This window comes from Pan troglodytes, chromosome 10 (genome assembly GCF_028858775.2).
Source record: "Pan troglodytes isolate AG18354 chromosome 10, NHGRI_mPanTro3-v2.0_pri, whole genome shotgun sequence".
Lineage (NCBI taxonomy): Eukaryota > Metazoa > Chordata > Mammalia > Primates > Hominidae > Pan > Pan troglodytes.
In genome coordinates, this window is record NC_072408.2 from 76,530,284 (window position 1) to 76,546,846 (window position 16,563).

Consider the following 16,563-nt stretch of genomic DNA (forward strand, 5'->3'; position numbering starts at 1 on the left):
CTTAGATTCCCCCCCCCCCCATGTTTGAAAGATTAGTTTAGGGCTACTTAAGCATACAAAATTGCATATGCTTAATAGCTGAATAAAGGAATTTTAAAACATCTATATGTGACCTGGTGAGGAGTTGAATATAAATGTAGAATGTGATTTTTGGTAACATTTTTCTTGATTTTAAATGCAAATATGCATCATTTATATCTGGTTACATTGTTTAATGGATATAGTCTCCTAATAGATATTTTAGGTTAGTTGCAGTATGGTACATGAAGTTACCTGTAAGTAAATAGCTTTTAAAGTAAACATAAAAAAAGTGTATTTTTATTGAAATATGCATAATTAAATTCCTTACTTGATGGAAATAAATATGTATAGCAAAAAGTTAGAGGAAAAAAAGAATTAAGTCATTTTGTTTATTTTCACCTGTAATATATATTATATATATTTTATATATATAATGTATATTTTTAATTTTTGGATATTTTATGAAAGAAATGTGAAAATTTAATTTGTTAGTTGGGATTTTCTGTAATTTTGGACTTGCCTGATTGTCTTCCACATAGCAGGTGCTAGATAAATACTTTCAATGTGAACATTGTCGGAAGTGACAGTATTCATATTTTATAATTTTATTAGTAAAGATTATATAGTCTGCTGAATCTAACTTCAAACTATGGAGATCCAAAATAAAATTATCAATTTCTCTTAGGAACTGAAGTTAAAAGATGAAGAATGTGAGAGGCTTTCAAAAGTGCGAGATCAACTTGGACAGGAATTGGAAGAACTCACAGCTAGTCTATTTGAGGTTGGTCTATTTACATCTTGGCCAACAGCAACATCTTGACTTTTATATATTGACAAAATTGTATTTTGAGGGAATCTTGAAAAAGATTTGCTTAGCTTCATGTATATTTATAAGTCCTCTAAGCAAAAGAGAAATCTTTAAGCAATGTAGAGCTTACAACTTAAGATGATGTGAAAAGAAATAAAAAACATCTATGGGCCACCAGTATCAGATTATTTAAAAATGTATGTGTGCAAAGAAAGGAGGCAAATTTTAGTATTGATTTTTATTTTACCAAGTATTTACGGGCTACTTTAGATTAACTACATATGACTGTACAACTAAGAGGGCAAACTCTTTGAGATAGTCATCTTACATGGGATGATTTGAGAAATGTTAGAAGGCACATCTACTTGTAAGAAGGCATACTTTTTATATCCAGCCCGCCACCAGGAAAAATTTCTACCTAACTGGAGCAGTGTTTCTCCATAGGGGTGCCACTAACACTGTAGGACGTTTAGTGTCCTTGGTGTTTTAGTCAGGGTTCTCCAGAAAAACAGAGCCTATATACATATACATGTATAGAGAGATACAGAGAGGGAGAGAGAGGGACAGAGGCACTCATTATTATAGGGAGTTGGCTCTTGCTGTTATGGAGGCTGGCAAGTCCCAGGGAGCTGCAGTGGGAGTCAGCAAACTGGAGGCCCAGGAGGGCTGATGGTGCACTTCCAGTCCAACTTTGAAGGTCTGAGAACTGGGAAGAGCAAATGTTTCAGTTTGAGTCTGAAGGAGAAAAAAAATCTCTTCCTTGAGGGAGCGTCACCCTTTTTTGTTCTATTCAGGCCATCAACTGATTGGATGAGGGTCACCCACATTCTAGAGGGCAGTCTACTTTACTCAGTCTACCAATGTAAATGTTATTCTTATCCAGAAACATTCAGGATAATGTTTGACTACATATTCGAGCACCCTGTGATTCAGTCAAGTTGACATACACAATAAACCATCATAATAGGCTTTGCTCAGAAAAGTGCTGGTAATACCCCCGGTCATTTTGACAGCGTGCAGATACCCCTGGGGGTGAGGTGAGGGTAGTACTTCCATGAGTAAGAACTGTTGCCGTAAAGTGTCTCCTTTGGGTTAAGACCTTGAGTCTTTAGAAGTTCCTTAACAAAAACATTGATGTGTTACTGGAATGGCTAATGCCATTATCATTTAACGATATATATGTTTTTTTCCTAAAGATTTGTTCTTAAAACTTTTATTATAATAAACTTGGGGGGGTTGAAATTCCATCACCTTTTGTTATTATTTATTCATAATCTATTTCACAGCCTCAGGTATGTATGTATTCTTACTTAGTTGTAATTTAATATTTTGTGTTTTTCTAAATAACATTTTTAATGTTGCTGCACCATCACTAATTGTAACGATAGTCATAATCTACTAGGTGCCTGTTCCACAACTTTTATCATTACAAGTAACATTGCCCTGAATGTCTTTAGACATGTAGGGCTTTCCATGCCTTCTCTGCTCCATACCCCTTTGCCTTCTTTTCTGTCTTTTTGGGGTCATTTTCTTTCATGAACATTTTAAAATTAATCTGTTTATTTATTTAGCTAGCTAGTCATCAGAGATGAGAGGAGAATAAATTTAAGGATAGGAAGAGTGGAAAGTTAAAGAGATAGAATAGAAGCTATGTGACTTGTTACATTTCTGAATAGAAGGTTATACAGAAGCATTAGATTTTTCTTCCAGTATTGTCTGACTGGAAGAAAATTTTGTAGTGATATGGATATTAGGTAAGAAAGCAAATATATTAAGCTATTTATGTTAATTTTGATTTCCTGACTACTTGCATTTAATTTAGCTAGCCCTGCTTAGTTTCACCCATCTGCACATGTATGTATGTTCTGTTACATGAAATAGAAGTAGAAAAAACAGAAAGAAACTTCTCCCTGTAAGTAGCAGGATGTGAAGGGCCAGAAATGCAGCTTAGGCAATTAGTGAAAAAGCATATCTAAAAAATATAGTTTGGAGTCTCTAACCTTTTCTAACCCAGTGGTGGCTGTTAGCATTGACACTGTGGCTACTTTCTGGAAAACAAAGTACATTGATTAAAGATGATTTTGGTAATGAAGAAAGTTGTATTCGAACCAATTATTTATGAATCGTGGAAAAAGCGCTCAGAGTTTTTCTTTGGTCTTAATTGTGCCTTCATGATCTGTTTACCATTGTCTTAGGAAAAGATTCTTTTTTTGCACTTTATATGTGTGTGTGTGCATATCTTTTTAGGAATTAAAGATTATTCTGAATAAACTCAATATGCACAGTTTTGGTAAGTCTGACATGTATAATAGGAGTCTATTATCCTAATCTTCAATATAATTATACTTTGTATGTAGCAAAGTTGAGTTTTAAAAGTATCAAATACTTAATAAACCTCAAAAGTTATGTTTTTCTTCTAACGCCTCCAATTTTGAGATAATATAAAATTAAGTCAGTTGAAAGAATACAAAGCAGTCTATATCTTACATGGAGAAAAAAAGATAGTAGTCTTAAGATGTTTATGTTTTATAAGCCAGTTTTAGTAAATGTTTATGATATGTCTAGTTTTCTCCCAACAATACTATGATGCATATAGGGCAGATTATTATCATTTTATCTGAGAAGAAAAGTGAGGCAGAGAGGCTAATGAACAATGCAGGCACTCATATTCATGATCCTAACTCTTGCTTTATCTGCTGTGAAAATCATAAATGGCATTTCTGTTTGTGTCAAACCACGGAAAAGAAGTCATCACTGGGGCCTCTTATTTCTTCATTCCACACTCAAGTGATCAGTTAAGTCTTTTGATGCTACCTCCAGGACATAGAGCACATTGCCTTCCAAGCCACCATCGTTTGTTAGCTAAATCAATAGATACCAAACTTTTTGATCCTGTACCTGATCAGTACAAGAAAAATTTGAGCATGTTACCTGCATTATGATGAAGATAACTAATATTTATTGAGAGTTCTCTATGTGCTAGGCACATATAGGTAGTGTTCTATATGAACATATATGCGTATTTATAAATTATACACACTTGCTAATGGACATACTAATGTGCTAACATACATTGTAAATACAAGTTTTAAAAGGTAAAACAATAAAAATGCTTTAACATTTTTATTATGGTACAAAAATATTCTCATTAAAACAGTTATACACACACGTTTTATATATACTTAGTGAGAGGAGTGTGATTGAATGTTACTTTATTTTAGAAGATCTTGTTTTAACAGTTTATTATCCAGATGAAGGTCTGGTCTAAGTTCCATTTTCAAAAATAGATCTAATACTGCTGATAACTCACACATCTGTTGGTCTAATATAAGATACATCTTTCCCTATTTTAAATCATTATTTTGTCATTATAGATTTCATCGTGCAGAAATCGGTAGAGTATACTTACACAAACCAAGATGTGGTAAAACCTAGATGGTACAGCCTATTACACACCTTGGCTATATGATATTGCTTATTGCTCCTGGGCTACAAACCTGTACAACATGTTACTATACTGAATACTGTTGGCACTTGTGATACAATGGTAAATATTTACGTATCTAAACATAGAAAAAGTAAAGTAAAAATAAATATGGTATAATTTTATGGGACCACTGTCATATATGCAGTCCATTGTTCGCTGAAATGTTATGTGGTGCATGACTGTATATATGCACCCAACATCAAAGCACCTAAATGTGTAAAACAAACTGACAGATCTGAAGGCTGATACAGTAATACATTAATAATAGGTGACTTCAATACCGCAGTCTCTCTAATGAGTAGATTATTCAGACAGAAAATTAATAAGGAAACAGCAGAACTGCATAACGCTATAGACCAAATGGATCTAACAGATACGTATGGAACTTCTAACACAACAGCAAAAGAATATACATTCTTCTCAGGTGCACATGAAACATTCTCCAGTATAGTTCATGTTAGGTCACAAAACAAGTCTCAAATTTAAGAAGATCAAAATCATTCTAAGAATCTTTTCCACTCACAGTGGAATTCAATTAGGAATCAATAATAGAAAACAGGAAAACTCAAATATGTGGAAACTAAACAATGATATCCTTTTGAACAACCTTTGAGTCAAAAAATCAAAAGGGAACTTGAAAAGTTTCTTGAGACGAATAAAACTGAAAACACAACGTACCAAAACTTAAGAGATGCAGAAAAAGCAGTACTAAGAGGGATAAAGGCCTACATTAAAAAAGAAGAACAATCTCAACCTAACTTTATACCTCAAGGAATTAGAAGGAGAACAAACTAAGTCCAAACTTAGCAGAGGGAAGGGAATAACAAAGATCAGAGTAGAAATAGAGAATAGGAAAATAATAGAAAATATTAAGAAAACCTGAGTTTGTTTCTTGAAAAAAATAAAAACCCTTAGCTAGACAAACCAAGAAAAGAGAGGACTCAAATCAGAAATGAAAGAGGAGGTATTACAATGGATGCTTCAGAAATAAAAAAGATCATAAGTGACTTTTATGAACCACATGCCAATCAATTGGATAATCTAGAAGAAATAGATAAATTCCTAGAAACTGACTCAGTTTTCTGGAATCAAATTCCGGAAAATGGAATCAAGAAGTAGAAACAAAAAAGCCCAAGATTAGATGGCTTCACAGGTAAATTCTACCAAACATTCAAAGAAGAATCAGTGCCAATTCTTTTTACACTCTTACAAAAATAGAAGAGGGAACCCTTCCAAACTCATTTTATGAGGCCAATATCACTCTGATACCAAAGTAAATGTACCACAAGGAAAAAACTGTGGGCCAGTATTCTCAATGAACATAGGTGCAGAAGCCCTTAATAAAATGTTAGAAAATCAAATTCAGTAACATATTAAAAGGATTATACACTGTGATCAAATGGGATTTGTCCCTGGGATGCAAGGATGCATCAACATAGGCAAATCAATCAGTGTGATAAACCACAGTAATAGAATGATATAATAATATACATTATAATCTTAATAGAAGCAGAAAAAGCATTTGACAAAATTCCACATTCATTTATGCTAAAACTCTCAACAAAATAGATATAGGAACTTACTTTAAGACAATAAAGACCATATATGGAAACCCATAGCTAACAATCATAATCAATGGGGGAAATTGAAAGCTTTTCCTCTAAGATCTGGTATAAGACAAGGATGCCCACTCTTCACCATTTCTGTACAGCACAGTTCTGGAATGTTAGAGCAATCAGTCAAGAAAAAGAAAAGGCAACCAAATTGGAAAGGAAGAAATAATCTCTGTGTGCAGATGACATGATCACAAGTGTAGAAAATCCTAAAGATTCAACAACAAAAAAGTTAGAACTAATAAATGAATTTGATAGGATTGCAGGATACAAAAATTAATGATGTTTTTATACATGGACAACCAGTTACCTGAAAAGGAATTTAAGAGAACAATCTCATGATTTCAGTGTCAAAAAGCATCAAAAAGAATAAAATACTCAGGAATAAACTTAACCAAAGAGGCAAAAAGACTTGTATACTGAAAATTATAATACAATTAATGAAGGGAATTAAGACACAGATGGAAAGAGATTTGTGTTCATTGGTTGGAAGAATTAATACTGTTAAAATGTCTATTCTACCCAAGTGATTTACAGATACAATGCAATCCCTGTGAAAATCCCAATGGCATTTTTTACAGAAGTAGGAAATTCATATGGAGCTACAAAAGACGTTAATAGCCGAAGTAATTTTTTTTTTTTTTCTGAGATGGAGTCTTGCTCTGTTGCCTAGGCTGGAGTGCAATGGTGCGATCTTGATTCACTGTAACCTCCGCCTCCTGGGTTCTAGCTTTTCTCCTGCCTCAGCCTCCTGAGTAGCTGGGATTACAGGTGTGCACCACCACGCCCAGATAATTTTTGTATTTTTAGTAGAAACGGGTTTCACCATGTTGGCCAGGTTGGTCTTGAACTCCTGACCTCAGGTGATCTACCTGCCTCAGCCTCCCAAAGTGCTGGGATTACAGGCGTGAGCCACTATGCCCAGCCCCAAAGTAATCTTGAGCAAGAAAAATAAAGCTGGATGCATCACACTTCCTGATTTCAAAGTACATGACAAAGTTACAGCAGTAAAAACAGTATGGCACTGATATAAAAACAGACATGTGGACCAATAGAAGAGAATAGAGAGCCCAGAAATGACACATTTTTGGTTAGCTAACCCTCAACAAAAATGCTAAGGACACCTAGTGGGGAGTAGATAGTCTTATCAATAAATGCTGCTGAGAAAATTGGATATCCACATGCAAATGAACGAAATTAGACCCTGATCTCGCACCATAAAGAAAAATCAATTCAAATGAATTAAAGACTTACACATAAGACCTGAAACTGTAAACTCAGAAGAAACAAGGAGAAAGCTTCTTGACATTGGTCTGGGCAGTGATTTTTTTGGATGTGACACCAAAAGCACAGGCAACAAAAACAGAATGGACAAGTGGGAGTACATCAAACTAAAAAGCTTCTGCCCAGCAAAAAACAGTCAACAAAATGAAGAAGCGGCATACTGAATGGGAAAACATTTGCAAACCGTGTATCTGATAAGGAATTAATATCCAAAGTATATAAGGCATGCAGTAGCAAAAAACAACCCAATTGAAAGATGGGCTAGGGGCCTAAATAGACATTTCTCCTAAGAAGACATACAAATGGCCAACCGGTATATGATAAGGTACCCGGCATCAGTAATCATCAGGTAAATGCCAGTCACTCCCCAATGAGATAGCACCCCACACTGGTTAGAATGGCTATTATCAAAATACAAAAGATAGTAAATGTTGGCAAGGATGTGGAGAAAAGGAACTTGTCCGCTATTGGTGGGAATGTAAATTGGTACAGCCATTATGGAAAACAGTATGGAAGTTTCTGCTCAAAAAATTAAAAATAAAGCTACTGCATGATCCAGCAATCCCACTTCCAGATATATATCCAAAAGAAAATTGCTATCCTGATGAGTTATCTGTGCTTCCATGTTCATTGCAGCATTATTCACAGTAGCAAAGTTATGGAAACAAGTTATATGTCTATTGATGAATGGATAAAGAAAATGTGGGGGGTATGTGTGTGTATATGAATACTACTCAGTCTTAAAATGGAAATCCTGCCTTTTGCAACAACATGAGCGAACCTGGAGGACATTTTGCTAAGTGAAATAAGCAAGACAGAAAGACAAATGCTACATTATCTCACTTATATGTGGAATCTAAAATAGTCGAGCTCATAGAAGCACAGAGTAGATTGGTGGTTGTCAGGGGCTGGAAAGTGGGAGAAACGGGAGATGTCGGTCATTGGTACAAAGTGTCAGTTATGCAGGATAGATAAATTCTGAAGACCCAATGTACAGCACGACTATATTGTATGTTACAAATTTGCTAAGAAGGTAGATCTTGTTTGCTCACCACCTCCCCTCCAAAAAAAAGGTAACTGAGAGGTGCTGGATATGCTAAAAGAAAAACAAAATGATATGTATATTTCAGTGTTCATAAATATTTATTAAAACAGCCACACTAATTTGTGTGTTGTCTATGGCTGCTTTCATATTGCAACAGCAGAGCTGAGGAGTTGCAGGTGAGGCTGTATATGTATACATAGTGTTTGACTCTTTACAGAAAAAGTTTACCGACTCCTGGTATAGGTGATACTTATATCATTTTCAGCTTTGGAAGGGCAGTGTGATGGAAAATTTTCAAACTTTTTTTGAGTCTACCTTTTGATGTTTTTTGTCAATTTTTAAAAAATTCTGTAAAAATTCTGCATGTCATCTTTTTAGCAACTGATCCTGCCCCAGTCTAGTGCTCATCTTTCCTTTTGGGGCTCCAATTATATGTATGTTATACCTTTTCACTGTAACCCTTATGTCTGTAGTGGAAAAGTCACCTAAAATTTCACATTACTCTAAGTTTACTTCACTATTTTGTTCTCAAATACCTTCAAACACATTTTAAAAACAAACAAAAAACTTATCTAGCTTTTCTAATCGTTCTCCGTTGGAGGTTTGGTACAAATTGCATAATCCACTATTAATGAAAACAGAGTCCATTTCCAAAAATTTAGTCAACTATTCTCTCCATAGTGTGAATTACTTTTTCATTTAAAGTTAAAATGTTACTTATCTTGAAGGGTCAGATTAGCTGTGTTTATTATTTTTAAAACATTGCCAGATAGTTTTGTGTTGACAGCCACTTGTCCCAGAAAAATTCAGCAAATCTGAAACATTTGTTATTTTTAAAAGGAGAATATTTAACTCATTAAATTTGACAGCTCTTAAGGACTTTGCCAAGATAGCCAGAATAATAGTGCATGGAATATCTTCATGGTTAATAACATTTTGCTATAAATCATTGATAGTAAAGATTCTCCTATTTAAACTAGTATAAGCTGCAAATTCACATTCATGGGCACACACAAACTGCAATGTTATAATACTGTAAAAGCTAATGAACAAATGGGAAACAAACAGTCAAACTCTGATGTAAAGAACTTCCACCTTTCCATTCTACCACTGTGCATTTTGACAGATCTAGTGAGGGTGCCATTGTCAAACTATTCATTAAATATCTTTGAAGCTCATTTCCTTCCTTCCTCTGATAAATTGTAAACTAAAGTTCTAAAACGTAAGTTCTTAAATCTCGGGGGACTATCTCAAGCACCCTATATATGCTTCCAGTCCATTCTTAATCCCTTACAGGGATTATTCTATACAAGGGCATAATCTTTTAAAAATCAAATGATCATGTCTTCCTTAAAAAAACTGTAAGGCTTCATATTGCATTTAGAATAAAACCCGCAATTCTTATTCCGATGTTTTATTTGGTTAATACATATAATCAGAATGTAAGCTCCTTAAGAGCAGGGACTTTGTCCTTTCCCAGTACGTAATCAGCATCTGGAGCAGTACCTCACAAGGAGATGACGTGAGTAAATGTCTCATGAATAAACATTATATGAATAAAAAGGAATTAAATACCTAGAGTTTCATATTTGTGGTACTAGAAGATTAAAACTCTATTAAAGGGTAAACTGATTTGCCTTTTTAGGTTGCTCTTCACAAAATTGTCACATAATAAAATTTTGGGAATGTTTTTATTGAAAGCTCTAAGGCTTCTTAGCTGTCATTACTATAAACTGCAACATTATTGGTGTGTTAATGTTTTTACTTGTCCCTCCTGTATGTCTTTGCTTTGACTAATAAGAACATATATAGTGACCACATTATAAAAAGCTGACTGCAAAGGAGTTGGCTTTGACACATTGGTCATTGTTTGCCTTTGTCACATTCACAGTCCTTACGCAAGTATTTATCAGGATGATTGATCTCAACTTGGCTGCCTCAGTGGTAATAGGTCCTAAAAGAAGGCACCTATTCCTAATGTCTCATAGTTTGTCTCTGTTGTCAACTGCTGCTTCCATAGTTGACATTGAATACTTATCTTCAGGCTAACTTTTGGTAGTATATCTTTGCTTCAATCGTAAACATTTGGCAAGAGCTTTTTGAAAACAAATGCTACTTTGTTTCTAAAATTTGAGATGTTAACTTTTTCAGGAAGCTCATAAAATGGTGAGAGAAGCAAATATCAAGCAGGCAACAGCAGAAAAACAGCTAAAAGAAGCACAAGGAAAAGTGAGTTTTTGCAGCTCTTAATAGTATAAAATAAATTTGTGATAACTGTTTTAAAGATACCTTAACATCTGTTGGATTTTGTTCTGATCGTAAAGTAGTGCTTGTTTTCAATTTGGAAACTACAGAAAAATAGAAGAAAATAGCTACTATGTAGGTATAATTAATAGTAAACATTTCATGTCCATTTATATGAGAACCAAATGATTTAAAACCTTGTAAATCACATGAATTATCCAAAGGATTATAGAATCACATTTTAATGTTAATACTTAGTTTTTAAATTCACTGAGAAAAGCCACCTAAATGTTATTAGATTTTACTGTTTTAGGAGTGAACTTCTACAACTAATCATAAACTATTATATTTTGAAGATTTTGAAAATTCACATAAATGTTAGATATTTTGGTAATTTTCACAGTTTCATTTGACGTTGTTAATAATAGATGAATCCAAACCATATGGAAACATCAAAAAACTTGATTTTAGTTTCTTTTTATTACTCCACAGGAAATACAAATTAAACTTACCTTTCATCTTTGAAAGTGTTTTGACCAGATTGCTAATATTTAGCTGCATATGTCATGAAACGTATTTAATGTATGTGACTATGTTGATTTCTTTCCAAGATTGATGTACTTCAAGCTGAAGTAGCTGCATTGAAGACACTTGTATTGTCCAGTTCTCCAACATCACCTACGCAGGAGCCTTTGCCAGGTGGAAAGACACCTTTTAAAAAGGGGCATACAAGAAATAAAAGCACAAGCAGTGCTATGAGTGGCAGTCATCAGGACCTCAGTGTGATACAGCCAATTGTAAAAGACTGCAAAGAGGTAACTCATCAAGGACTGTCCCCTCTGACTCTGTTGATACTTGTTAATTCTCATCACTGAGGTGTCAGTTATCATTTTTGCCAGCAAAATTTTTAGTACAAAATAATGCAGTATTAAGATGGGGGAGGCTTTATCTAGAGCTGGCTGCTTTCAGGGATTCTTCAGTTCCATTTTCTACCTGGCTGACCTTGGAGTACCTGCTGGAAACTTGGTAAGTTTCTTAATCTCAGTATTTCATTAAGGGAGGAAACTGTCATGTGTTGTCTAGAGGAGAGTGGGTGGCTTTAATGATCTGGCTAGTCAAAATTTATTGCTAGAGTGCGCTTACAAAGTATGGATATAAGAAATATGTGAAAATAAGATGATTTTCTTAAAGATCAATACATTGCTTTTATTTAAATTCAGAGAGAAAGAATTTTATGTCAGCAAGGGAGTCCTAGAGTTAATTTAGATAATTAAGCAACAAAAAAATAGAAATAATGGTAGCCTTACAATGACATAAGGCTGGAAGACATTTTGCTAAGTGAAATTTCAAGTTATAGTAGAACAATTAGTGTCATTTTTGATCCCAAATTAGGTTTCACAGTTCAGCCAGTCTGTTATTCAGACGCTTACAACTATGTAAGGCTACCATTATCATGTATCCATAACAATTAAAAATTTAAAAACGAAATAATGGGCCGGGCATGGTGGCTCATGCCTGTAATCTCAGCACTTTGGGAGGCCAAGGCCGGAGGATCACCTGAGGTTGGGAGTTCGAGACCAACCTGACCAACATGGAGAAACCCCATCTGTACTAAAAATATAAAATTAGCTGGGCATGGTATCTCATGCTTATAATCCCAGCTACTCAGGAGGCTGAGGCAGGAGAATCCCTTGAACCTGGGAGGCGGAGGTTGCGGTCAGCTGAGATTGCACCATCACACTCCAGCCTGGGCAACAAGAGCGAAACTCTGTCTCAAAATCATAATAATAATAATAGTCTTATTTTAAAAGATATGTTACAAAGATAACTGAAATAATATATAAATATTTTGAGCTGTTCAGAGTAAAAATTTTTAATCATTGTATACTGTGAGAATGCATTTCTAAGAGGATTGATCAATAATTTATGAAGCTTTCCCATTTCTTCTTAGAAGCCATCTTTTACATTGTTAAATTCAAGTCCATCATTAATCTTGAAGAAATGTGTGTGCTTGTTAAATTTTTGTATGGAAGCCAGGAGTTTATTAAATGGAATAACCAATGTTAACCTGTTTTAATTGAATTGCATTTTGACGAATTATCAATAAAAAAGATGCTGGTAAGAGAGAAGTTCAATACTTGGTTAAATCTGAATGTAACCAAATCCAAAATTCACATTGGTTTCTGTTAAATATTTAAGAAACTTCTTTGTCCTAACTTTAATTCTAATTCTTTGGAATTTAGCAATTTTAATTGCCTGGTACAACTTGTATTTTTGGTGTTTCTTACTCAGTATGTGTAAGTAATTATGTATTTTCCCCCCTATTTACACTAACAAAATTATAAGTGTCTTCTCATGGAACATGGTAAAGATTCATTTTTAGTTTTTGAAATCCCTTAAAATGTGCATAGGCAGCATATAACTTCAAAATAATAACCTTTGCTCTTCGGGTATGTGTTATATTCTGATGTTTCATGAAAAACTTGTCAAAAAGTCTTACTAGGCAAAGGAATTACATAAATTTGACCTGTGTAAGTCTTAGAAAAATATGTAACAATCTGGAAGAAAATTAAGCATGTCCGTGTTTTTGTAGAAAATATGATGGGGCACTCAGTTATGACATTAGCAACATGTCTTCTGTAAACATTTAAAATACACATGCATGCATGCAGACATACATGCCCAGTGCAAGGCTTTGGGATCAAGCCACTTAGATTTGAATTCGGACTTTACTGCTTTCTTGCTATGCAATCTCCGGCAAATTACAAATGGCAATCACAATATCTGTCTTGCACAGTTGTGAGGATTAAATGTTTGTAAAGTGCTTACGGTGGTTCCTGGCAGAGTCAGCTCTTAATAAATGGTTTAAATTACAGCCTTTAAACTAGAATCTTTCCTTAGAATACCACTTACCTGCTTTGGGGTTTATGTCCTTTTTCTTTTCTTTTTTTCTTTTTATAAATTTGCATCTTTCTTTTTTTTTATTATTATTATTGTTATACTTTTAAGTTTTAGGGTACATGTGCACAATGTGCAGGTTAGTTACATATGTATACATGTGCCATGCTGGTGCACTGCACCCACTAACTCGTCATCTAGCATTAGGTATATCTCCCAATGCTATCCCTCCCCCCTCCCCCCACCCCACAACAGTCCCCAGAGTGTGATGTTCCCCTTCCTGTGTCCATGTGTTCTCATTGTTCAATTCCCACCTATGAGTGAAAATATGCGGTGTTTGGTTTTTTGTTCTTGCGATAGTTTACTGAGAATGATGATTTCCAGTTTCATCCATGTCCCTACAAAGGACATGAACTCATCATTTTTTATGGCTGCATAGTATTCCATGGTGTATATGTGCCACATTTTCTTAATCCAGTCTATCATTGTTGGACATTTGGGTTGGTTCCAAGTCTTTGCTATTGTGAATAATGCCGCAATAAACATACGTGTGCGTGTGTCTTTATAGCAGCATGATTTATAGTCCTTTGGGTATATACCCAGTAATGGGATGGCTGGGTCAAATGGTATTTCTAGTTCTAGGTCCCTGAGGAATCACCACACTGACTTCCACAATGGTTGAACTAGTTTACAGTCCCACCAACAGTGTAAAAGTGTTCCTATTTCTCCACATCCTCTCCAGCCCCTGTTGTTTCCTGACTTTTTAATGATTGCCATTCTAACTGGTGTGAGATGGTATCTCATTGTGGTTTTGATTTGCATTTCTCTGATGGCCAGTGATGATGAGCATTTTTTCATGTGTCTTTTGGCTGCATAAATGTCTTCTTTTGAGAAGTGTCTGTTCATATCCTTCGCCCACTTTTTGATGGGGTTGTTTTTTTCTTGTAAATTTGTTTGAGTTCATTGTAGATTCTGGATATTAGCCCTTTGTCAGATGAGTAGGTTGCAAAAATTTTCTCCCATTTTGTAGGTTGCCTGTTCACTCTGATGGTAGTTTCTTTTGCTGTGCAGAAGCTCTTTAGTTTAATTAGATCCCATTTGTCAATTTTGGCTTTTGTTGCCATTGCTTTTGGTGTTTTAGACATGAAGTCCTTGCCCATGCCTATGTCCTGAATGGTATTGCCTAGGTTTTCTTCTAGGGTTTTTATGGTTTTAGGTCTAACATGTAAGTCTTTAATCCATCTTGAATTGATTTTTGTATAAGGTATAAGGAAGGGATCCAGTTTCAGCTTTCTACATATGGCTAGCCAGTTTCCCCAGCACCATTTATTAAATAGGGAATAAATTTGCATCTTTCTTAAGAAAGAGTAACAGACTTAGGTCATTAGTGTGTGCTCATATAAATCAATATATGTTGGGAACAAATACATTTGAGAAGTTAATATTAAACAGACTGTTAAATTGGAGATGTGACATCTCTTATTAGAGCCAGGAGGTAAGTGAATTAGGAACAAAGATTAAAGAGTCTTACTTAGAAGATAAATGGAATCGAGGAAGTGTCCTTTTTCTCAGTAACTTTACAAAGAAAATGCATTTGAAAATGTAAGTATTGCTTATATGCTAATATTATTTATCCTGTTGCTTTTGCTTTGATTCAAGGAATTTATGAATTGGGCTGAAAAAAATATTCACATGGAGATTGCCCTTATACACCTTAAAAGGAAGTCTGTAGGAAGGCTTGGCTACACTCAGCTCTATGTTACATTTTTGTAGACTACTTGCACATCTGATTGAGCTATCCTAGAGGCAGTCTGTAGCTGTAGTCAGTGCATCATTTATGGTGTATCCAGTGCCTGTGGACAAGAGCAGCTTAGAGCTGTAGGATGGGGGAGACTGCTCTAGTTTGGGTGGCTGATGTCAGTGCAACTTTGTATTTCAGCAGATGCTATTGAGCTGGACTGAGGGAATCTGAGAATCTGTAGGGAAGAATACTTGGGGAAAATTTATTAGGGAGGTGAGAAAGAGAGGGACAGCTGGAGGAGTGAATAGGAAGGCAGGTGCCAGCAGTGGATTATTATTGATGCCTAAGATGGTAGTTACTGGATGCCAAAAATATGTCAAAAATATCTAAATAAATGTTGTATTTTAAGGTAGTTTAGAAGGCTTTACATATTCTTTTTTTTTTAATCCTGTTGGTTATGCAATAACATTTTGACATTTCTTTTTGGAATGCCTTCAAGTTATAGTAGAACAATTAGTGTCATTTTTGATCCCAAACTAGGTTTCACAGTTCAGCCAGTCTCAGTTTATTCAGACACTATAATTAATTAGGTTCCAAATTACCTTTTTATTGTTTTCAGAAAAGACTTGTCATCATTTATTATATTCTGAATAGTGTGCCACCTGTGTCTTAAGAGGAACTCCAGCATTTTTGGTGGGGATGGGAGAAGGAGCTCAGAGTGAGGATAATAGTAGTGTGATTGAACATGGTAGTGAATGATGCTTGGAAAAAGGCTAATTGGTTATTTGAGAGTCATTTTTTAAAAAGGAAAACTGCTACCAGGTATTATGCTACCAGGTATTATTTGAGAGTCATTTTTTAAAAAGGAAAACTGCTACCAGGTATTGAACCACCAAGAGTGGTTCAATTTATTATTTTAAATCAAGAGCTTTTTTTCAGTGATGTTTAAATTAGTTTTGGTTTTGTAAAGCGGTTTTTATGTTTATACGTTTTAAAACATGTTTTTGTGTTTTCCTTTGGTTTGTTAGGCTGACTTATCCTTGTATAATGAATTCCGATTGTGGAAGGATGAGCCCACAATGGACAGGACGTGTCCTTTCTTAGACAAAATCTACCAGGAAGATATCTTTCCATGTTTAACATTCTCAAAAAGTGAGGTAATTTTTTTTCATTTTAGTAGGAATTCATTATAGTTGTTTCTGTACTTCTTTTAAACTAAATCATATTACATATTTTAATATCTCTTACATAAATAAGTTATTATAAAATGTCATGTTTTACTATTTTTGCCATTCTGTACTAGAATTATGGTAATTTCTTGGCATTCAGTTACTGAACATCTTTTCTTATATGAGCAGAGGATCATTCACACTCAAATGTGTACTGCATTGGTGTCAGGTATTAAATAGGTATGGGGGATAG

The 16,563-nt window shown here is 34.6% G+C and overlaps 1 protein-coding gene across 22 annotated transcripts in view; it reads left to right on the forward strand.

Moving 5' to 3' along the window:
- The window catches only part of RAB3IP (RAB3A interacting protein), a 186,153-nt gene that overhangs the window by 154,525 nt on the left and 15,065 nt on the right, over positions 1-16,563 (forward strand). For 16 of the 22 annotated variants that reach the window (XM_054663400.2, XM_024347945.3, XM_063785893.1 and 13 more), the window contains 4 exons: positions 707-802; positions 10,410-10,487; positions 11,114-11,317; positions 16,170-16,298. In XM_054663400.2, coding sequence (XP_054519375.1) covers positions 707-802; positions 10,410-10,487; positions 11,114-11,317; positions 16,170-16,298 — 507 coding nt within the window. Of the gene's footprint in view, positions 1-706; positions 803-4,241; positions 4,377-10,409; positions 10,488-11,113; positions 11,318-16,169; positions 16,299-16,563 lie in introns of those variants that run through there. The other 6 variants (XM_054663399.2, XM_063785895.1, XM_063785905.1 and 3 more) reach the window with 3 other exon arrangements.